Source organism: Argentina silus, assembly GCF_951799395.1.
Source record: "Argentina silus genome assembly, chromosome: 1".
NCBI lineage: Eukaryota > Metazoa > Chordata > Actinopteri > Argentiniformes > Argentinidae > Argentina > Argentina silus.
This window is the reverse complement of record NC_139655.1, coordinates 11,042,735-11,066,868: the sequence shown is the minus strand read 5'-3', so window position 1 is coordinate 11,066,868 and position 24,134 is coordinate 11,042,735. Positions and strand designations below refer to the sequence as shown.

Sequence of the window (24,134 nt, the reverse complement as noted above, 5' to 3'; positions counted from 1 at the left end):
CCAATGTACGGATGGTCATCAGAAAAGGTATGATGCAACAGCTTTTTCAGTGCCAAAACAAATGTGTGTTAAACAGTGTTAAAGCACACTGTATCTTTTGGCTAATGGTGGGGGGAAAGCATTCAAGGGTGTGGGATTTTTACAGGTGTCTGACAGGTCAAAAAGTACAGATAAACAGGAGATAGCTTGCATCAAAAGTGAGTATACAAATGTTTCACAGACAATACCCAGAGATTCCTAAATCCTATTTTGATATTAATGCAAATTAGTCCTCTAGGACACAATGAATATACAGTGTATTTTAAGTGGAAAAGTGTATGAATGTGACAATATGTAACATATCTTAATATTAGACAATATGTTAACAGAGCAATATAAAAAGGAAACAAAAAGAAATCTTAATTTCAATGTAACATTTAATATGGAACAAACTGTATAAATAGTGCAAAAACAAAGCACTTGTTATGTTGTTTTGGGATGTATTTTTCATGAGTAGTGAACCATGTGGACATGTTTGGCCTGCCAGGGAGTCACATGACCCTGCAGCCTGATGGTTTAGGGTCTTAGGACGGACTGAGCGTGCTCCAGGATCTCTGTCTGGATCAGGGGGTAGTTAGGGTGCTCTGCTAGGACCTGAGGGAGCAGACAATAACACCTCTAACTACACTGATATTCTTGGAAAACATTTTAGCTCATCTTTTTCAAAATGTACTGTAGCATTGTGATGGTACACTCAGCACAAACCTTGTGACAAACATCAATTGCCTCTGTGTATCTCTTGAATTTCAGAAAGTTGAAAGCAAGCCTGAAGCCTTCAAATGAAAAAAGGAAGAAACAAAACAACACCAATCATTAAGTACTGTAAGCCTTGTGCGATCCAGGTCCCAGGAGCCATAATGGCCCAACACCAATCATTAACTTCAAGGACATACTCATCAGCCCATACTGGACTGTATCTCAGTCTGACATGCCGCCCAGAGACACTCATGAACAATAGAAACAATGTGCTCACTCATATCTTATTAAAAAGTACTGTTTGGGTGAATCATCATAGCAAATAGAGTATGGACAGGACGCCAATTGATAAGCTTTAAATCGCAAAACATGCATTAAAATTATTATTTAAAGCTTATCAATTGCAGTGCTGTCCATAACCTTTAAATCACGAAATGTGCATTAAAATTATGATTTAAAGCTTATTGAAGTGTGTGGAAGGCAAATCATGTTGTATAACTATAATTGCATTTATTAATCATTTTGTATAACTAAAATTGCATATATTAATCATTTGGCATAACTATAGTTGCATATATTAAAGAACACAATGCAGAGTAATATGTATGTACAACCAAGGGTAGTCTGGAAGACATTCCTGGGTGGTTGGGTGCTGGGGGGAGAGATAAGGGGACCTCTGGGTACCCCAAGTTAAGTCATGAGGTCGGAATGCTGAGGAACTGGTGAATAGGCCAACAAAGAATTATATGACCTGGCCATATAATGGAATAGAATGTATAGGAACATTTCTCTCCTATAAGTACTGCACCCTTTTCTTTGTTCTTTGACTTACTCTGGTTATCTCTTAGAGAGAGACACTATTGTACTCCTGCAAGCTTGTATTAAAACGTATTATTAATCATTGTTAATAGATTTGTACGTCTTCATTCACTGAATTTTGGAGTTCGATACCCATCCGAATTAAATAGGAAGAAAGGAGAATTTCCTTCACAAGTGCTGTCCATACTTTATTTGCTATAGACACTCACCCATGCTGGGGTTGAGCCTGTTACTGTGTGTCCAGGCCTGCTCGTAGAACTCTGAGGCGTCTTTATAACTCTGCTCGTTCTCACTCATGAAGCCCAGGTACTCGTATGCTTTACTGCACGACTGAAAACAATACACAAACTCAGATCAAAATTATGCAGTAGCTATTCATGTTTTGTGTCAAGTTTGACTTGAATTAACTCCACTGGTTAATTTGACTCCAAATCATTCGGTGCATGATGAGAAAATTCCAAGGGTACTATTCATCTATAGGTATCCATCTGACCACAGCCTAGCTGACCTTGTTGTGTTTGATGCAGCGGCGGAGCAACTCAGAGGCAATGTCATATTTGCCAGACTTGATGTAGATGTCAGAGAGGAGCAGCCAAGCCGTCTCCAGGTCATCAGCCAGCTCCAAGCTCCACTCCACCTTGGTCAGCCTCTTCAGCTGGTTCCTGGCCCGTGGAGTCTGCTTCAGCAGCATGAAGGCCTGGCCCATGGCCAGCAGGTAGACCACGTTATCCACCTGAGAGGCAGATTAGCAACAGCAACTCACAAGGAGGGTATGTTTTAAGATTTCTATGATCTTTCTGTGAAATATTTCCAAGAAGTAACAGATAGGTCTAGGTTAATGGATTGTGGAGAGAAATGGCAAGGATGATGAACAACATCCAATTTCATCCAATTTCGTATGACATTGAACTTTTAGTTTACTAGCTGGCTAGTGATAATATCCAGGTGGGTTTTATATAGTTTGGCGGTGCATTCATCTGTTATTCAGCTATTTTCTCTCACCTGTCCTGATCGCATTTAATGTGGATATACAAAAATGGTGTGAGGCAAATACCCTCTCAAACAATATCAAACAGTACACTATATATACAATACATTTATTGTACAGGGTGGTCTTACTAGTTAGAAACTCCAAAAACTATGAGTATTTAAAGCTAACTGTACCTTGCAGGAAGCCATGTCTGTGAAGACAAACAGAGCCTTCTGGATGAGTTTTGGATCTCCAGAGGCCATTAGACAGAGGTTGACCAATAGCATAGCTTTGTCAGCTCCCTGTATGGACCGAGGCCTGAACTCCTTCACCAGGTTCTGGGCTGTGGCCACTCCCACCTGGTCCCTCCTGTCAGCACTACCTAGCTGGCCCATACTACCAGGGGATGATACCAGAGAGTTATATAGAAGTTATGTTAACTCATGATTATCATCAGTTTTAACTTATATTATTTCATATTCATGCTAAATCAAGCTGAGTAGTCTTACCTCCACTCCTCCTGTGGGGTGTCAAACACCTCCCCTCCGATGGTCTCGTTGTCTGGGTTCAGACAGATGCGGATCATAAGCTCCAGGGCCTGCTCACCCCACTCTGTGTCCCTGCGGGCCTTGTTCAGGTGGAACAGCGCCTCACTCACTCTGCACACATGCCTGGAAGACACACAAATTCCCAGCATTATCTAACTCTCCTATCTTAGAGTTTGAGGACATACTTGAATGTTAGGCTACTTGAATGCAACCCTTGTGATTGACTCTCACCAGTAGTAGAGACCCTTGCAGTAGTTGTATCCAGGATCAGTTGTATGGTTGGGGTTGTGATGCTCAGCTACTTCAATGAACTCTAGGGCCTCATTGATCTTCCCCATTCGTCTGAGATACTGGATATACTTAGCTAGGTAAACATGGTTATCTGTTAAACAGAAAAAAACGTCAATGAGGACAATGTGCTGGTTTATTTTGTATTGTGTTAGTAGTAAGGAGATGGTATATAAGCAAACAGGTTGGTATCAGGGTGGTAAGTTTATCAAAATAAGTCAGTTTCTGAAAAGAAAATGCTGGTTATATGTTAGCCCACAAGGCAGTACCTGGTTGGTCATCCACCAAAGTAAAGAACAGGTCGGAGGCAAGCTCAAAGTCTTCTTTCTTGAATAACACTTCGCCAAACACCTACAGGTGTCCAAAAAACAAACAAACTAACAATACAGACGACACTCATCAACTGATGAATACCAATTATCAAGTGTATTCAACACCTTCACCATTTCTATATCAGGCTAAGAGAAGGTGATAGTTGAATGTGACCATATGGTGTGACATAGTAAGTGTATAGAGGGGTGAGACTAGTACCAGTTTGGCCTCTGGATGGTTGTTGTCCTTTCTTAGCACCTCGCAACACTGCAGTTCAGCATCATCAATCTTCCCATTCTCCAGGTAAAACCGGGATAACTCCACACTGATCTGATAACAAGAGTCTGATCTCAGAGGCACGTCAAAGACAAACTCCCAGCACTCCTGAAATCCCACTGTTAGGGTGTGACATGTTCTATTGAGGTGATAGACTCACACTGAGCCTACTGAGTAATACCTGATGTAGAAACTCATCCAACACAATATTTTTCCAGTATATTACAGTTGTGTCCAGTTCTATAAATGTATCTGCTGATGTTAATCCTCCCTGACTGTCACAACAGTCTGATCTCTTTCACCGTTGATTGGAACCCTTTCGCTTGAGCATGATGCTGATTGGACTAACCTTGTCACTCCCCTTGTTGCAGGCGAGGGCCTCCAAGTAGTAGTTCTTTGCTTTCTCAAACTCCTTCCTGTGGCGGTAGAGTCGGGCCAAGTCACAGCAGATGGAGGCCATAGCCTCTCTCTGCTGGTTGTAGATCTCAGGTTGCTCCACTTGGGCAAGCTTCAGGATCTTCTCCTGGACACTGTGGGCCTGAGAGGAAGAAACATATACTAAATCACTACGAAGGCCTCACAAAGAAGATAAACCTACTGTATATAAACTGTTATAGCCTCTCCCTACAGCTCAGTCATAATGAATATACCAGACATAGTCAAGGACATGTGCATCGTTCATAAAGAGACAGTTCTAGGCTTGTTGTTGACACACAAATCACTGCCAAATATCGACATTAGTCTGATGTCTACAGTGAAAAGCAGTCATTGTGAGACCTTATACAATGTCTCCTGGACTGATCCTCTATCAGTGTGGTGAGCTTTCACCAACAACAGCAGGCACTTGACATTGCTGATTAGGGCTGATAAACTTGCTCCTGACAGAAAAAAAGAAGACATGTTATTCAGTTGTCAGAGACAAAATTCTATTCAGTGAAACAACATCCATTATTTACCTAAATCACTGATATCATAGGTCAGGTAGTATGTAATGACAGTTTACCATCTTCACATTGCAGGGATGAGAGCAGGATCCTCTGGGCCTTCCCATACTGCTTCAGCTTGAGGAGGAGTTCAGCCAGGTCCATGTACAGCGCCTCTTGCCCACCCTGCTTCAGAGCACTCTCATAATGGCTGAGAGCCTGGCAGACATCAACCAATCATGTTAGCGACAAGCATGGACTGAGGAAGAAAAGCATAGCAATGAGAGTAGCAATCCATGTCCAACAAAGACAGCTTTCACGTACTTGGTTGTACTGATGGGTCTTCACATAAGCCTGCCCCATCTTTCTGGACAAGGTTGCATCCCTGACTGTCTTGCTCATGGCCTCTTGGTAGACCTCAATGGCTCTTTCTGGCTTTAGGATACATAATGTGACATGTCCTTACTGTTTCAATCCATCAATACATTTGACAGGCACATAAATACAATATCTCAGTGTTTTGAAAGTAATACCTCTTGTATGTTCATGTATGCGTCCCCAAGGAGGATACAAGACTGAGGCCCAGGCAGTTCATCTCTGATTTCCCTGTGATACAAGGTATCAGTCATCCAGATACAGCACATAAAACACAGACAGTACTGAAAATACTGGAGAGATCTGACAGTTGGAATTCACAGTTTTGTTTCTAGCCATCAGGATATGCCGCCAACGCCACCAGTTAATTGGTCGAATGTTTAAATAACCTCCAATCATAGGTCAATTCTGACCTGTAGCATGCGATATAAAGTTTCTTGTCTCTGCGTCTCTGTAGGTAGATGAGGGCCATCTTCTCCCTGGCATCAGTGTAGTGTGGCTGGTCAGGTGTGATGCCTCGCAGGACGCTGAGCGCTATGTCAATGTCATCTTTAGCCAGGGCCAAGTCCACGTTGGCCACGGTGACACGGATCTCTTCTGAGGTGCCACTGAAGTTCATGATGGCATCCTGCATCACCATGGTGGCCTCATGCTAATTACAGGGGAAATTATATAATGACATGTACTGTACATATCACAAAGGAAGCAGAAGAAAGCTAGTGACACACACATCCAAAAAACACTGTGATAGGTTGGAAGGCTAGAGTGACAGGGATCATGTACCTGTTCTCCATTGAGCCGTAGAGCCTCGGCTAGCTCCAGATACACAGTCACGCGTTCACTGGTGCTGATGGTGGACTCTCTCCCTTTCACCACTCTCTTTACCCCTGGCAGACCCATCACCATCTTCAGAGCCTGGATGGCCCCGTTCAGGTCCCCTGTACTCCTCAATGCCTGCGCCTTGATCAGGTGGTACTGGGGAAGCTCCCGCACCTGACCGAGCGAGAGGGTAATCGTTGTCATGGTAACAAAAATCTTATTACAGCATAGTAAAGTGACTTTTCAAAAATGTAATGCAGAGGGGGATTCTGTCATAATATTAGTTGGTATGGAGTGTCTGAAGGTGTTTTGGACATATTTTCAGAATAAATGGGGCCCTATGGGGCCCAAAATATGACTACTCAGCATCTAAGGAAGCAAAGCTAATCAACTACAGCTAAGGTCAGGGCCAGACCAGGAACATGTTTTAAAAAGGTGGAATATCCCTTTAAGCAAAAAGTAATCTTTACCTGAAAGTTGTGACTGACACCGGTCTCTAAGGACTGAAAGCATTTCTTATAGTCCTTTTCATGGAGGAGCAACTTGGCCTGCAGCAGGTGAATCTCCGCTATCGTAGGCTCCCTCTCCAAACATAACTCTAGGAACCTCTGAGCTGACGTGCTGTCACCTTCCAATGGAAACCGTACATCGTGATGTACACACACCCTCATACACACAATCAATGTTGAGGTAATATACTTTATATACAATGACATATCTATGACATTGGTGAAGCCTGTGTGGGCAAACCCTTTTCCACTACCAAAATAAGACTTTGCAAGCCCACAAAGTTCTTATTTTTCTAGTTTATTATTGCATTATTTTAAGTGAGTGCTGACCATCTTTTTTCTGTTGACTTTATAAGGTCTACACACCACCAACTTCACTCTAAAAAATCACCGGGATTTAAGATATTTAATATATATATAAAAGCCATCTACTCCTAACATAGGTATGATTGCCTTATTTCTAATCCATCCCTCTGTGGTCTTACTGTACCTGCAAGGTATTTGACATGGGCCATGTGGTAAGCACCAGGTATGAGACCAGGGGCTGTTTTGACCACAGGCTCTAGGATCATTATGGAATGACTCAAGCCAAAGGGTAGAGGTTGAGCTGCCGTAAGGGGCTTCTCCTGTAACAGGAGACATGGGTCATACACCATGGTAAACAATGATGTAGACATGGGTCATACACCATGGTAAACAATGATGTAGACATGGGTCATACACCATGGTAAACAATGACGTAGACATGGGTCATACACCATGGTAAACAATGATGTAGACATGGGTCATACACCATGGTAAACAATGATGTAGACATGGATCATACACCATGGTAAACAATGATGTAGACATGGGTCATACACCATGGTAAACAATGATGTAGACATGGGTCATACACCATGGTAAACAATGACGTAGATTCAGAAGATTCAGAAGGGTAGAGCACTAGTTAATCATCAATAGATAGTGATAATGGACAGTGATGCAGAGTAGCGTACCTGGAAGTAGGAGAGGTGCAGGTTGACCACCTGGAAGATGAAGTTGGGGTGCAGCAGATGGAAGTACTCTGGGCCCATGGGACGCCCTTGCAGGGCCTGGAAGTGAAGGTCTGTGGCCTCCTTCAGTATGGGTGACACTGTCTCCAGTCCTGCCCCTCTCTTATGGGCTAGGATGGCCTGGAGAAGGGCCAGCTCCTGCACATTACATAGAGAAACACATTCTACATTCATGTCTACAAGGCAGCTTAGCTGTCAATAACTGGAATTTCTAACATTCCAAGATGCAGTGAGAGATTATATCCAGCAGGGGTCTCTGTAACCAAACAGATAGATCAATGAACTGATTGACTGCTGAACCCATACTGTACCGCTGACTGGCCAATGGACTGTTGGATCTCTCTGAGGAACTCCAGTTGGTTTGCTGCCTCTTGAAGCTGGCCAGTCATCAACTGGCACTGTATCAGGCCTGGAGAAACACCTCACCACCATCAACACTCAACATACACTTATGGGAGTATGAAATAGACAGTAGTTCGTTTTTTAATAAAGCTAGGCTGTCCAGATGCTAGGCCACAGTACTGTACCTGCCAGTGCTGGCACACTGCTAGTGTCAGCATTGAGAGCAGTGGAGAACCAGCGGGTGGCCTCTTTGGCCTTGTCCTGTAGAACTAGTAGGTAGCCTATCTCATTGGCAATGTCAGCATCACCAGGTGCTTTAGAGTAGGCCCGCTCAGCAAATGGAGTCAGAAGCTGCAGGATCTCTGGGTTACCTCCACACTACACAGAGAGTGAAAGAGAAAAGGATAAGTTGACTTATTCTATTTTCCATTGAATAACTGAAATGCACAATATCACATGATCATTTGCACTGAATTCAAATTACATCAGTGAGTTGCTTGTTTTCTCTGCATTAGATTTTAATCCCCTGATAAATTACAAAGACATGGAACACTGTGTCCTGTGGGTTCCATGGAAGCAGAAACCAAGGGACTGGCACACCCCACACATGGGATCTACTGTACCTTGTTTAGGCTACAGTAGTCATAGGATCCAAACTATGATATGGGTTATGCCATTACATTACAAATCTAGGCTAAATCTCTAATATCATCTTTTGAGAGGTACAATACTTCATATCTTCAAGATAAAGGGCTATTCAGGTGGATTTTTGTCTTTTTTTGTCTGTTTGACAAATGAATCAGTTATTGTTAGTGCTTACCAGTCTGCTGATGGGCTGTGTGACAGAGACTTGAAGACTTGGTGAGCAGGGTTCTGAGACCTCTGCTGCACTGAGTAGTGCTTGAAGACGCTCCTTTGCCTGCAATATACAGACTTAAAGTTCTCACTATTCTCCATTCAACCTTACTGCTGTCTTTCTATGCCAAGTGTGATAACAGAATCATACAGTATGTTTTGCATACTCTTTAATCCAGTTGTACGTATTAATATGTTATTACTGTGTAATTGATAACTGATATAAGTTACTGTATGCAGGTGCCATCATTCATGTTAAGTAACTCCCCTTTATCAGATCCCCATCCTTCACTATGGTATGGATGGCCATAATTTGAATAGCTTTAAAATTCCGCCCATCTTGTTGTAAAATTCTGAATAAAAGAAGAAAGGCAAATCAGATGTATCACAAAGAGAAACAGTTGTGATAGTGTAAAAACACACTATATCTGACATGACCAAAGCCTTGTCTAGATCACAGCCCACCTGTGAGCCATTTCTATGGCTTGCTCCCAGTCTTGGAGGGCCAAAAACAGTTCCATCTTCATCAGCAGACCAGGGAGGAAGTCTGAGTAGGTGGTGATGATCTGATTCACTATCTCAAGGGATCCAGTGTAGTTATGTTTCGCCATAAAGTACTTCACCTGCAATTGACACACAATATGGTATCTGTCAGGTCAAATGAGTTCATCCTCATTAATCGACATGTTATGTTTACTCTCATCTTCTCTGGATCTTGTGATGTTCATACCACCACTGCTGCTGCCACTGCTTTGACTATTGATGCATATACATAATCTGAGATTCAGAGCCATGAGCCATGAGGTACCTTTCCCATCGATCCAAACACATCTTTGGAGTCTTGTACTCCACCATCCAGGTATCGGATTGCATTGTTCTTTTGGAACTCATCCTCAGAGCTCATATCCAGCCAACCCTTCAGAATGAACCCCTGCTCAGAGGAAGTCACAATCATTTCACATCAAATCTTCATATAACCAAAGTATCACTAGTCTAACCCAGCAGAATAGTACATTTGATAGTATGGACCTCTTTTGAAGACTTGGATATCTTCAGTATCTTGTCGATGTAGTCTTTTGCTTTCTCATTGCGACCCATAAGCCACAGGAATAGGCCTCCATAGAACAAGGACTTCTCTCCAGCTGTCTTACGGATGTTCCTCACTTGTGACTCGAGCTCTGACACAGCCTCTTGATCTGCAGACAAGAAACAAGCACACTCTACAGTTTATAGACAAGTTACAGACAACTAAGACCAGAAATGACCTAAACTTGACAAGTATCCTTCTCAGAGTACTGATATACATGAATGTGAAGCAAAACCATTTTATTTAAGGGTAGTGTACATTATATCAGACCACAGTTGACACCACACTGCTTTGTGGTTTGTGCTTTGCTCCTGAAATAACCAAGTGTTACCATGATGGATCTGTCCACTCACCAATCATTTCACATTCTCTGTGTGCACAGATAAGCGCCATGGTGGAACATATGGACACACATGACCTGTCTTTCACTTGCTCCAGCTCTCTAATGGCCTCCTGGGTTCGACCTGCCATAGAAAAAGCATAGTGGCCATTCCTTTACATTTACATTTATGGCATTTAGCAGACACCTTTATCCAAAGCGACTTATAACAAATACATTTGTTTAAGTAAGTGAATCATCTATTCATCAGTCACCACAAGTAATCAATGCTCGGACCAGGGGCCATTGGCAGTCACAGTGCTAGTGATTTTGCAGTGCAGTGATTTCTTTTTAATTTGTATTAATAGGAGAGAAACTTGTACAGGGGGGTAGTGGAGATGAAGACCTCCTGAGGAGATTCTCAGCAAATGAGAGAACACACACTAGCCACTGTACCATATACACTACTGTACCACACAGTACCTTCCATTAGTATTCCATAGGCTTTGAAAAACAGCAGAACAGGATCATTGTTGTACATTTTCAAATATTCCCCAGCTGTTTGTATGGTTTTCCTGAAGAATCTCTCCCTTATGAAGTATATAAGGGTGGCCTTGGGATGAAAAAGAGTAGTGAGAGAATATAGGTTAATAGTATTAGTAATAGTTCCACTATCTACATAGTGAGCATTTATTTTCCAGAGCAGGTGATCTAGCTAGCTGACCAGAGAAACTGGCTTGCTGTTTTTCTACTTGCTAGCTACATAATATATGCCATTTAGCTGACGCTTTTATCCAAAGCGACTTACACCGCAGTGAGTGCATACATTTCAGTATATATGGTCCCAGCAGGAATCAAACCCACAATCCAAGCACCGTTAACGCCATGCTCTACCAACTGAGTCACAGAGGACCACAAGGTTAGATTACAATTTCATCACACCACTTTATCATCACATCATCAGCCTTGAAAAATGAATCACATTAGAGTTAGCTACTTCTTATATAAACAAACTTACTAAACAAGTTGGATCTGTTTCAGACATGTTTTCTTTATCGAATGATGAACTTCTTGAGAATATGCTCAGCTTATACTGTGCTAGTTTTCTTTGTAGCAATGTTTTTCATTCACTATGAGAGCAAAGTATAGATCCAGATTCACAGAGCACCACAAGCAGTGCACAGGTGTGGGCTGGGGCGTCCACTGTTGCTAAACAACCGATGAGACTATCGTTTAAGGATAGCTAATGGAACACAGTTTACTGTAATCGTTGTCATACTTTCGTGTGTCTGTGTCATTTATATAATTATCAGTGGTCTTGTGTGTGTGTGTGTGTGTGTGTGTGTGTGTGTGTGTGTGTGTGTGTGTGTGTGTGTGTGTGTGTGTGTGTGTGTGTGTGTGTGTGTGTGTGTGTGAGAGAGAGAGAGAGAGAGAGAGCGAGAGAGAGAGAGCGCACACGTGAAACATCACTCGATTAGTCTGTCATCTCTATTTATTACTTTTGCCTGTCAAGAGGTGTTGTCCCCATGCGACGTGGTCAGCTAGCTAAATATGACAGTGCTTTATTGGCAGTTGTACTATTAGTTTAAAAAAACTTAGCTGATTAGTTAACATTAGCTGTGGGTTGCGATGGGTTTAACGCAAAGCTCAATTTTATCAGACGGGGGAACCAGTGGATATCACGTCCATGGGGTAGGTTGTCATCGGGGGAAGCTAGCTAGCTAGCGCTGAAGGTTGTATAGCTCTACGTGTAGATGAGTTCTAGAGGCATGCCCAATAGCCTCTCTTGACAGGGCGTTGTCCACATGAGTTTGATAGCAAGCTATCTGCACTTGTTAGCTAACTAGTTTGTCAGTTTGCTAATGTCTGTCATTAATGTCTGTGTCGTTTGCTAATGTCTGTGTCGTAAAATGGGCTGATCTGTGAATCGATGAGGTGGCAGCTGGCAGCCAGATCACTAGTCCATATGACAGCCAGCGCAGTTTCTCGTAGTAGCTGTCAGTCGTCTAACTTGTTTAGCTTGTTCTGCTCGTTTATCAACCAATTAAGTACTTTAAGTAGCTACTGTAGCTGCAAGAAGATAGTAAGTAACTCGAATAAACTAAACAGGGTTAAGGGTCAACTAACAGCAGCTATATTGCATAATCTGCCATTGCAGTTAGCATTCTAAGCAGTCCCAGCATTGTCCATGCAGTTGCCATTGTCAGTCAGTCTTATTTGACAAAATACAGGATTAGTGTCTTTCAGAAAGAACATTTATGAAAGAGATAGATAGCTTGTTATCAGGCTGACATCTGCACAGTGCAATTCCCCATCTCATCACATGATGGCGACCACAACACTGACTGACCAGCAGGCAACAGAAAATAGAACATATGATGAAATATGTTTATAAGGTGGGAATAGTAATAGGTGTGTTTTAATTTCAGATTCAAGACAACTCACCTGCACATACTGCTGGTCTGGAACCCTTTTTTGATTTCATCCTATCCATAGGAAACACCAGACTGGTGAGTAAACTATTTTTAGGGGGAGGGGGCCAGGATAGGGTTTATAGTTTTTTGATTTGACTTTTTCCGTCGTCTATCATAAAGTAGATCTACATGATGACATCATTTGACATTAATTTGAATTGAACGAACATTGGACATTTGGGGAAAAAATCAACTGGGTCTAAAACAGGAGTAATTTGATAGCCTCTTTCAGGTTGTATGAGCAGGTGTATTTACTTACTCCTACAGTATGGACAGGTGTATTTACTCTTTGTCTTTGCAGAACAAAGAGAATGACTTGCTGAAAGACCTACTGAAGGCCAACGTGGAGAAGCCGGTGAAGCTGGAGGTGTACAGCACCAAAGCCCAACGGGTCAGAGAGTTGGAGGTGGTCCCCAGTAACATGTGGGGGGGCCAGGGCCTGTTAGGTGCCAGTGTCCGCTTCTGCAGTTTCCAAGGTGCTAACGAAAACGTTTGGCACGTTCTGGTGAGTCAAGCACTCACTGAGGACTTTGGTGTTGCTTTGTAGCGGCTTTTTACTGATCATAGGTCTAATATTCCATTCATTCACCTGGTTTGTTATTGTTAATTAAAATGGTTCAATAACTCGCCTTCTCATTTTTAGGATGTCGAATCAAATTCACCAGCAGCATTTGCAGGCTTGCAGGCACACCAAGACTTCATTGTTGGAGCAGACCAGGTGTTGCAAGATGTAAGATTGCATTCAGTGTTGTGAACAGAAGTGGACGGTAAATGCCGTTGACCAAATCAAAACCTTTTTCGGATGCCCAATCATCTTAAGAGGTTGCTGAACAAAAGCTCTTTTTCAGAGCTAATGCTGATTGTAACATGCTCCTGATTGTCATGATTCTGTAACCCCTGCAGTCTGAGGATTTCTTCTCCCTGATTGAGACCAATGAGGGCAAGCCTCTGAAGCTCCTGGTGTATAACACCCAGAACGACCAGTGCAGAGAGGTGGTGGTCACACCCAATGGAGCCTGGGGAGGAGAGGGGAGGTAAAGGGGCTTATGGTTGCAGGGGAAGGCTCTCTGCAATAATAAACATCCCTTCTAAGGATTGTCGCCTGAATGGTTCTCTCCGTCTTGTCTGTTTTTTTTTCAGCTTAGGCTGTGGCATTGGATACGGTTACTTGCACCGAATACCAACTCGGCCAGTCATCTATAATACCCAAATCGAAAGTGCACCTACCTCAAGTGTGCCTGAAGATGATAGTACCCAAGAGATGCCTTCAAGTGACTACACTGAGGTACATGATTAAGCTTGGTTGTTTGTTTAGCAGTTTTACTTGATTCCAAGTATATAAGAATCAAGGATTTTGATGTGTACAGGTACATGCATGTAAATGTACTTTTCATTACTGCAGGTGCCGTTAATGGCTTCTTCTGGTCAGAGTGGCCAAGGGGAGGGGAGCATGGATCACAGCGAGCAGCCCATCCAAGACCCATCTATACCCTCTTCTATCCAGAGAGTTATGGACCCAGGTAATGTTTTACCTAGGTGTGATCATGGTCAAGGTGTGCAGTGTATGGGAACTGCATAACTATGGGAACTGTTTGTGGTGTTTATCGAGTATCTGCCCTTGTGCTATTCCTCAAAAACGGAATACACACTGTACTGTATAGTAGTTGAGGATGCTCAGATTAAGCCTATTTCTAGTGTTCTTAATCTGGGTTCATGCAGCCAGCCTAAAGAGATCTGTTGTGAGATAATTACTGTTTCATAGAGGAGAGAGAGATTTGTACCCACTGAAGGGAGATATCTGTGTTTGAATGTCAGATATCTCCAGTATCTCTGAGGCTATGACCCTCGACCTCTCAGAGATGGTCTCCTCCATTGACGTGACCAACATGTCCACGTTCACTAATGACGGTGATACCCCCTGCCGGGAAAACCAGCTCACCATGGGTAAGTGATTCAGTAAGTGGTCAGAACAGACCTTTTTATGTATTGTTAGCATATCATTTCATGTACACTATTAATATTCTTCCAGAAGAATCGCCTGAGGAGTCGCTGGTGAGTCAAGTGATGGCCTCAATACCACAGAGTGAGGTGGAACCAGGCGTTCAGGAGCCTGAGATGGGTGGCCTCGTGGACCTTGCTACCCCTCCCCCCAGTGGTGTACCCACAGATGGCATGGCCAGTCCAGATATCACCAAGGAGGGCCTGTCTGACACTGTTTCCTTCCATGAGCAAGGTATGGACCTGGTGACTCCCAGCCCAGAGCATAAGGAAGGGAAGGGGTTGGAACAAACTGTGCCAGAGGAATGAGAGCCTGCTGGTTGTGTCTCTGTGAGTCTCTCTCCTTCTCAGAAACATTGAGATTTAGCTTGTTAGAGAGGAGACTGAAGCTGAAGTCTTAGGTTTAGAGCTATAAAAAGGTTATTTTTATTAGTAGAGTAGTTGGTATTATTTTAATCTGGTATTAGTCTTAACATTGATTCATGCTATGTTAGGGTGATGACCCTTTATCTGATGTTTGGTTGGGTTGTTTATGTATGGGGTAATGCAATGTGTATGTGTACCTACACAGTACCAACCTATTGCTCAACAGTAGTATTTATTCACACTCATACCAGGTTGCTGTAATATGGGCATTTTAATATATGCCCCCAAAAAACCAAAGCCTGAATGGGCAACACATATGATCGTCTATCAGTTGTCATCATGCTAGTTTATTTAGGCTAGGTATGTTAACATTGCATTAATGTTTATTCTGACCAGGAAAATGTTGTGCTGATTTTCATCTGGCGTTCAATCACTCTTTTTTTTTTTTTTTTTTTTTTCAAAGTATTGTGAGATGATATCAAACCATTTCATGTGGATGGATGTGTAGTTTGAGTATGAAGGTTTTGTATTGGTTATTTTTTTGTGGTTACAAATTCTTTCTGATCTACCAATGGTGAGGAAAATGTGTACTGAATTGTATGTATTCCCACGGTACGTGTGGTAAAGAAATCCCGACACAGCACAACACAATGTAGTTCTATTGTGAAGTCATCTCATGTTTGTAGTCATCTCATGCTTATACAGTACACACCGTGTACATTATGTGGCACTTTAACACTTTCTCAGTGATATATCAGTGGGGCGAGTTAGAAGTTTGTATGCACTACACAAAATAAGATATTTTCTCAGGCTCTGACCCATTGGATTACCACTGTAAGCACTGTAACCTTTCCTTTTGCATCCAGAAGTAGCTTAATGTCTCCTTGGAATGTGTCATTTCATTACTGAGTCTCAAATCTGGTTTGACCTGATAATTTTTCTTATGTAAAATGGAAGTGAACACTGGATATCCATGAATGTATTATTTGTCTGTTCATTCATGTACAGGACTATGATGTACTTTACATAGTTGCCTTTATGTATCTTAGTGCTTTTTTTAAGAATACAAATTTATATCATGTATGTATTATGTGGTTGCTCTGCTTCAGTTAGATATAAAAAAAGTATGCAAGTGATGCTTGTATGATCATGTCCGTTGAGGTATAATAAGAAGGCATTTGCAACTTGAAATCACAGCATATAGAATATTCAAATTATGTTGCCTTTTTTGTTATTTTTCTTGATTATTCAAATGAGAAATGTTAGTTTGATTTTCATGCTAGATCATATCACTTTTAATTCTATGCATTAAATCTTAAGACGTGGTGGGTGGAAAGATATGTTATAACATAATCTGAAGACATCAGCAAGAGTGCAAAATAAACGTATGAATACCAGTACGTGAACAAATGTATTTTGTGTCCTTGACTGTATTATGATGTCATGTCATACAGCACATTATATATACACTCATTCATCTCCTGTATGGGCCCTCTAGATTCTATAAACTACAGCAAACCCATACATGCACCGATTAATTCATACTGTCATACAGTAGATGGCAGCAAATACCAGATTGAGGGTCTAAACTATATAATCAATGGTCTGACAAGTGTAAGAAATATCAACAATAAGCAGGCCTCCTTATTATTTCATACCAATAAGACAATAGGTCGGTTGTGTAATTTTGTTTTTGATAATCGTCCTATATGAATGAACTGTTTGTGACCTGCTGTCGTTACATTATACATTAGTCATGTAATTTCCTTAATACCAAAATGATACAAAACATCATGAAAAGTTAAATACAGTTAGATAGATGACATCATTGTGACATAAATGTAAAGGACCCTTGGGGAGGGCTCTGGTAAGACAGTGCCTTAAGAAATTTTTTATTTTTTTAACAAGTCGACTGCCTCTGACTCACACTCAGTACACACAGAGAGGGAATTGGGGCAGCCCGTTCGCTCCAGAGAGGGTTGGGTTGGGGTTGACTGCACAGTGCTGAGGTATTATGAGAAATACGTCATTTGCACTATTCATATCCACCCTGCACTGTGGATGTGGATGTGCCTGTACAGGCCATTCTTCGGAGGAAATGGAATGGAAGTGGACATTTCATTGGATGTACTACTATACAAACTAGAGAGGGCAAGAGTTGATATGTGAGACAACAGTGCTCTCCTTCCTCCTAAGGCAAGGAGGAGTGCCTTGCTCTCCATACAGTATGTTGGTGTCTAAATTGAGGTGTCTGAGGATTCTTCCAGACTGTCTTTGAGGAGTGTTCTGCTGGAGGAGTGAGGAAGAGGCACCATGTGGCGTCTGCCATTGATGACATGGTTCCCTTTGTGCTTAATGTGCCAAGACTAGACCCAGCGCTTTGAGCCTCAGCCAGAGAAAAACATCATAGTCAACACTACAGCCCAAGCTACATGGTAATCTGCCTCAATTATTTACTAGGGCACTCTTCTGTTGGAGAGGGGGGATGGGCAGGGAGATTGAGAAAAGAGAGCGTGAGTGGGAAGAGGGAGAGGAGGGGGACACAGAGTATTTCCATCTGTATCCTCCAGAGAGCGTGTCGTAGTCTTGAAGACTGGGCGGTTTTGTCAGGTTCTTGATCAGGCGTGTCTGCAGAAGGTAGAAATCCAAGATTAGGATAAACCCTCAACAGTTCTACTATTACTGATATGGCACTATGACGTCAGGGTTTGTGTGCTGAGCATCCACTGTACTTGTGATACTGTGGCTGATTTCAAACAATTACTATGGAGTCAAAGTAGAGATCCTCAGCTTTAATTCAATAGGGTTTTTTTCAGATTGGGTTCACCATTTAGAAAGTACAATATTTTTTAAACATACTCCCTCTATTTCAGGGCTCCAAAAGTATTGGAAAAAATCATATAATGTCCAAATAAAGCACTCATGTTTAGTATTTGGTCGACAATACTTTGCATGAAATAACTGCCTGAAGTCTGCGACCCACTGACCCCACCAGATGCTGAGTATATTCTTTGGTGATGTTCTGCCAGGCCTGTACTGCAGCCATCTTCAGTTGTTGTTTGTTTTGAGGTCTTTTTGCCTAAAATCTTATCATCAGGAAATTAAAGTTCAGCTTTTTGGCCCTGAAAAACTCCCTAGTTGCTATGGCAGTATGTTTGGGGTCATTGTCTTACTGTATGATGAAGTGCCTTCCAATAAACTTGGAGGCATTTTCTTGTACTCGAGCAGACAAGATGTTTCTGTATACTTCAGAATACATTCTGCTGTAACATCATCAATTAAGACAAGTTACACTCCAAAGGCAAATGCAAAGTCTAGAATCAGTACTATTGACAGATCTCTTATGCACAAATTATGTGACGGAACACACCCAGTGATTTCATGCAAAGTATTGTCGACCAAATACTAAACATGAGTGCTTTATTTGGACATTATATGATTTTTTCCAATACTTTTGGTGCCCTGAAATAGGGGGACTATGTATAAAAAATGTTGTATTTTCTAAATGGTGAACCCAATCTAAAAAAACATTGAATTAAAGGATCTCTACTTTAGGCCCATAGTAATTCCAAACTGTTGGAGTATAGAGCTAAAAGAAGACAAAATGCTTCCTCTTTCCAATACTTATGGAGGGCACTCTATATAATATAGTGTGACAAATCTAATTTCTATCCAACTTCCAAGCTTAGTTTACATGAGTGTGATGTCAACAAAAGTATGGTTGAGTATAGAGCTAAGTGGAAAACAATCAATATAATAATAATAATAATAATAATAATAATAATAATAATAATAATAATAATAATAATAGTAATAATAATAATAATAATAATAATTATAATTATAATAATAATATTTTTATTGAAATTTAAAAAAACATTTATTTTGTAAAGTGCTTATCATTTGAACAATCTCAAAGTGCATAGAACTGAGTGCATAAAAAAAACTAACAAAGAAGACTATAGCAAGGCCAGTTTGAAGAGTCATCAATATACAGTATTCTATTGAGCTGAACGCGGAATGCTTCTCTTTTCATATTTCCTGATGCTGATGTCATACAATTGGAGTGAGCCACTGCAGAGATTTCCTGTGGGCCTGGGGCAGGTTGCTGCAGCTGGGTGGCAAGAGGGGGATGTGTGCAGACGTGAAGGCAGGCTACCTCTGAGAGACCATGCCCTGATATTCCTCATGTCCTCCTATCACAAGGGACAAATGTGATGCTGCTGAACCCTCTTGTCAGCTCGGCTTTTCCTCAACTATCAAATGGCCTAGCCCCAAGTATCAGTGTAGTGCCCCATCTCCATAGTATCAGTGTAGTGCCCCATCTCCATAGTATCAGTGTAGTGCCCCATCTCCATAGCATTTTAGCAAGTCCGATTGTACTATGCAACCACTGAAGAGAGAGGGAGGGAGGGAGAGAGAAGGTTCAGATGGAGTGGGGAAGAGAGAGAAATAGAGGAGTATAAAGGAGATTAAAAGAACGAGATGGTAATTGCTCCTAGCCATAGCCGTCATACTTGTTTAAACCTCCAATAGCGCTGCAGAAGGAGCAGGCTCTCTCTCTCTCTTCCCCGTCTCTCTCTCTCTCTCTCCCTCCGTCCACCTCTCTCTCTCTCTAGTTGTGGTGTGTGTAGGAGGCTATATGAAAGAGGAGGCCTGCCACTGGTCCTAAGAACATCCCATCTACAAGAGGTTACACTGGAAGCTGATGACGCTTCATTGACTTAAAGAGAGCAGTTAAGAGGGTTTGGCTCATATTACTCTATATTCATGTTCTTACTCCACCATTAGAAAATACATATTTGGTCAGAAAGAGATAAGGTGTACTGTATATGCATATGATTATATATATTTTTTAAAACAAATTTAAAAAAAACATAATAACACAGTATACATATTCCAGATATAATTGTTTCCGCATTATTTGCAATGTATGTATTGTGTGCTCACAAACCTCAGTGCCAAATTGTGTGATGTTCACTATTTTCTACCCAATCATACCGTACCTTTTCACCATTTCCATTTGGAGGCGTAAATGCCTTCATTTGCATACCAGCACCATGCAAGGTTCTCCACAGTATGTTTGCATCTATGAGCCAGGAAATAATCCCAGTAAGCGCTCGGCTGTGTTGGCTACTACTGTACGGCCCTATTCCTGCATTCATTCAAACATCAGATCGTACACGGCTGAGGTCCTGAATACGCTATGTGGGTGTTTTCATCTGCAGCTGTCAATTCCAGCTGCCTATATACTTTCCTTATATGTACCTACCTACCTATTCCTTATATGTACCTACCTACCTATTCCTTATATGTACCTACCTACCTATTCCTTATATGTACCTACCTATTCCTTATATGTACCTACCTACCTATTCCTTATATGTACCTACCTACCTATTCCTTATATGTACCTACCTACCTATTCCTTATATGTACCTACCTACCTATTCCTTATATGTACCTACCTACCTATTCCTTATATGTATCCCCCCTACCTATTCCTTATATGTACCTACCTACCTATTCCTTATATGTACCTACCTATTCCTTATATGTACCTACCTATTCCTTATATGTACCTACCTACCTATTCCTTATATGTACCTACCTACCTATTCCTTATATGTATCCCCCCTACCTATTCCTTATATGTATCCCCCCTACCTATGCGGGGGGTGCGATGCAAAACAAACAAACAAACACTGTCCAGGAGGGCCCTTTGGCAGGGCAAAGGGCCAGGGTTTGTGTGTGTGTTTTTGTTTCTTAATAACAAAGAGGAAAAAGCAAATAGGAAGCACCCAATGAGGAGGTTAACCGAGGGTGTCGATCTCTATTCTGAGCCCTGATTGCCTTTCTGCTGGGGCAAGGAGATTAAATTAACATTCTGACCATGGGGCCGCACACATTGTTCCACTGCCCGGATGTCCCCGCTGACGTCCAACCTCGATGCATCTGCTCTCCTCACTGACACATTAGCAGCTAACAAACAGCATTCTCTGTTACTGGGAACAATTTGCATACTTGATTAGTCATTTGTAAATCAGGGCAATGGGATAGGCCTACTGTGAATCTAAATTCTATTTTAGTTTTTGGAAATAGCAGGTAATTGGATCAGTGGAAGTTGGTGGAGGTAGAAATCGTAGGACGGGGCATGAGTTCCATGCATTATAATGAGCCCATCCTCTGATTTCTGCCTCCACCAGCCTCCCCTGCTGTAGATGATATTGTACATGCACAGCTTTCTGAATATTCAACAGTAGGTGCAGTGGCTGCTATCTGTATACATCTAAACATCACCTAATGAACGCTCCATGATCATTATCTTCCTGTAGATTATCCCTTGAAATGGGTACCTGACCACAGACGGTTCCTGTGTGGTTCTTTAATTCCACCAATATTAGATGGGGCAGAAAGCATTTAGATCTGCATCGCCTCCCCTGAGATCCCTCGGAAGGTTCTGAGAGAAAATAAACAAAAGTACGTCACTGAGTGCAGCATTGAGTCACCAGACAGGCCTGCAGCTGCTCACATTTTGTGATAAATGTTTACCTCAAAGCCAGATCACACAAAACATCCGCTGATGGGTTCTTGATGTGCGTCAGCATTTAAAGGCACATTCTGTGAATTTCCTGTTGATTGCTAATTGTAACTCTATTATTGAAATGATTCAAATTCTACATATCATCATCACTAATTTCATGTTATCTTTAGAATAATTGATGAATGTTTCATGTAAACCTTAGTGATCAGATGTTTTTTATGGTTGAGGGAGGCTTTTTACAGTGAGAAAGAGCAGATGAGACAGGAATAAAGGTTTGGCTCTGCATTGCCAGATCAATGAGATGAGTGATGGGATAAGAGATGGGAGATAGGACTCCAGGTGGACCCTGCTGTTTCTCTGTGTCTGTGACATATTTGCTGTGACATTTCTGCCACTACGGAGGCCGAGCCTTGACCCGCTAGGGAAATGTTAGCCTTGTTTTCATAAGCAAGTATCTGAAGATGGATGTGCATGCTATTCAGAAAAGAATGAACACACTGTACATGCACACTCGTTTGTAATAGCCACAAATATTCACACATGATCATGGAAATATGACATGAACCTGGCTTGACACAAGCTCAATGTTATAAGCATGGTCCACTAAAAAAATGGTTGGTTGGTTGAATGATTTTGACACCTAGAAAACATCAGCACTACAGGAAATAGTGACAGGAGAGGAGGAAAGGAGGTCAATTTCAACAATTTCTGGGTGCACATATCATAGCCTACATATTCATAAAACATGAAAAAGTTACATTGACATGATTTTCATTAAAACAAAAAAGAGTTCAATAATACTAAATTAAACACTAAATTAATATCAATACATTCAAATAAACAAATAGGTCAAAGCATATTCATTATCAAGCACTTTACATATTTGTATTTATGTAGTGCTAACAAATATGTTATAGAAGAAATTTTCTTGTTAATATATTATAGGCCTGCTGAAGTGTTGCTAATTTAATGTGGCTGGTCTTGGAAACAGAACTGTAAATAAATAAAAAATAAAAAATAAAAAAATAAAAAGTAGTGCTCACATGGTGATTTTACAGAGTGCACGTGTTCTTAAAGCCTGAGTAGGAGTGTATTATTCCCTCCATGACAAATTAACTCTGTGTGTCAACAATCATCTATCAGTCTTCTGTGTAGATATTTTTGTAGTTTGTAGTTTGTAGTTTGTATGTGTAATCACACACAAACTTGACTTTGCTTTGACACCAGCCAATAAGAACACAGGTTTACCAGTGGACACTTTAAAGGTATAGACATGGTTGGCAGGGAGGTGGGAAGATTCAGGTTGGCACTGCCAGGCAGAGACATGTATTGTCTGCATGGTGACAGGGAGCAGAGGGAGAGAGGGGAGAACAGTGGTGAAGACAGACAGAGATGCACAGGATTTATCTGGAACTGTGTTCCTGGGGGCATGCTGAGATGAGAGAGGGAAGATATTAGAATGTGTTGCACTGACTTTTCATCTGCTAGCCTTGTGGGAAATGCCTTTTTTCTCAGTCTCTTTCTCTCTCTCACCATGCAAGTGAAATGTTTTCATTCAGACATATGTATCACAAACTGTATGCATATATTACGTTTATAACATCTCACACACTTAATCTACCAATACACTTAACTACTAATGATAAGTATAAATATGACTGTATTAAGTGAAACAAAATACAGTATTTGAGAGGGATGGCGAGAGAGAGGGGGAGGGGGGGGGTAGGGGGTAGGGTTCTAGAGAGAGGAGGAGAGAGAGAGAGGGCTGTGAAGTGGAAAGAAAAGAGGAGAATGTGTTTAGCGGCTGTTATCAGGCTAGTGCAGACCCACACTCTCCACCGACAGCTGAGCTGCAGAAATATCCCGCTGCCCCTGCACAATCCTCTCTGTAATCACCTTCCAGAAGGAGAGGGAGGTGAACACAGTGATCCCCTCCTCCTCCTTCTGTGACTGCCTGTTGTTTCCGTTTTTCCTCTCAACATCTTGGGCTCCATTAAGAGTCTCCACTCTTCTGCATTCAGATCTTAATGTTCCTCTCAGTGCTACATACTGTGCTGCCCAATTGAGAGCCCATTTTTTTTATCTGAGTAATTACATTCATTTGAGGGTGTAGGTGAATTATAATTAGTTAATTGTATTAATGAGCTATCATGATTAAACTCAGCTTGCAGTACAGTACAGTATAGGCTACTGTATATAGCTAGAACGTCTATAAATACATGTGAAAAATAATAAAAATGCTTTGTTTGCTGAGATAACACACCTGCGATATGAAATGAAGCCCATATTTACCTAGTGAGAGGTAATGGAGAATGCCAGGTGGGCCTTGGCAACCATAGCCACCTCTGAGGGTGATTAACGTGACTGATGGTGAACAGAGTGCCAAGGTGACTCTGAGAGGCTTATCTAATGCTATCGGGCAGTGAGACATCATTGGACCCTATGGTAAACTTCAGGCTTTTCACATGCAAGGCTGGCTGGTGATGGTGGGGTGGCATGTGGAAGGCTTTCAAGCACTCC

General features: G+C 41.6%; 2 protein-coding genes across 3 annotated transcripts; one reads left to right on the top strand and one right to left on the bottom strand.

The window, feature by feature from the left end:
• Nucleotides 1-555: 555 nt before the first annotated feature.
• LOC310814471 (tetratricopeptide repeat protein 21B-like) lies at nucleotides 556-11,119 on the bottom strand (the record flags this gene model as incomplete). The annotated part of the gene is made up of 29 exons (XM_083683897.1): nucleotides 556-633; nucleotides 745-812; nucleotides 1,764-1,884; nucleotides 2,063-2,287; nucleotides 2,719-2,920; nucleotides 3,034-3,195; nucleotides 3,304-3,454; nucleotides 3,630-3,711; nucleotides 3,892-4,002; nucleotides 4,298-4,486; nucleotides 4,726-4,826; nucleotides 4,952-5,090; nucleotides 5,196-5,306; nucleotides 5,405-5,477; nucleotides 5,660-5,898; nucleotides 6,030-6,239; nucleotides 6,536-6,693; nucleotides 7,065-7,200; nucleotides 7,573-7,767; nucleotides 7,941-8,038; nucleotides 8,157-8,349; nucleotides 8,792-8,890; nucleotides 9,095-9,179; nucleotides 9,292-9,449; nucleotides 9,635-9,757; nucleotides 9,856-10,022; nucleotides 10,267-10,377; nucleotides 10,716-10,845; nucleotides 11,093-11,119. 29 exons carry the CDS (start codon nucleotides 11,117-11,119, stop codon nucleotides 556-558), a joined length of 3,942 nt encoding a protein of 1,313 aa, XP_083540023.1.
• Nucleotides 11,120-11,748: 629 nt separating this feature from the next.
• Nucleotides 11,749-16,465, top strand: LOC310804754 (Golgi reassembly-stacking protein 1-like). Of its 2 annotated transcripts, XM_083670079.1 has the most exons (9): nucleotides 11,749-11,924; nucleotides 12,662-12,742; nucleotides 13,008-13,211; nucleotides 13,350-13,436; nucleotides 13,610-13,740; nucleotides 13,847-13,991; nucleotides 14,109-14,226; nucleotides 14,522-14,650; nucleotides 14,736-16,465. In XM_083670079.1, exons 1-9 carry the CDS (start codon nucleotides 11,862-11,864, stop codon nucleotides 15,011-15,013), a joined length of 1,236 nt encoding a protein of 411 aa, XP_083526205.1. In that variant the 5' UTR covers nucleotides 11,749-11,861; the 3' UTR covers nucleotides 15,014-16,465. The 2 variants fall into 2 exon arrangements, with proteins under 2 accessions (XP_083526205.1, XP_083526206.1); XM_083670080.1 differs by lacking the exon at nucleotides 14,522-14,650.
• The last annotated feature ends 7,669 nt before the right edge of the window (nucleotides 16,466-24,134 follow it).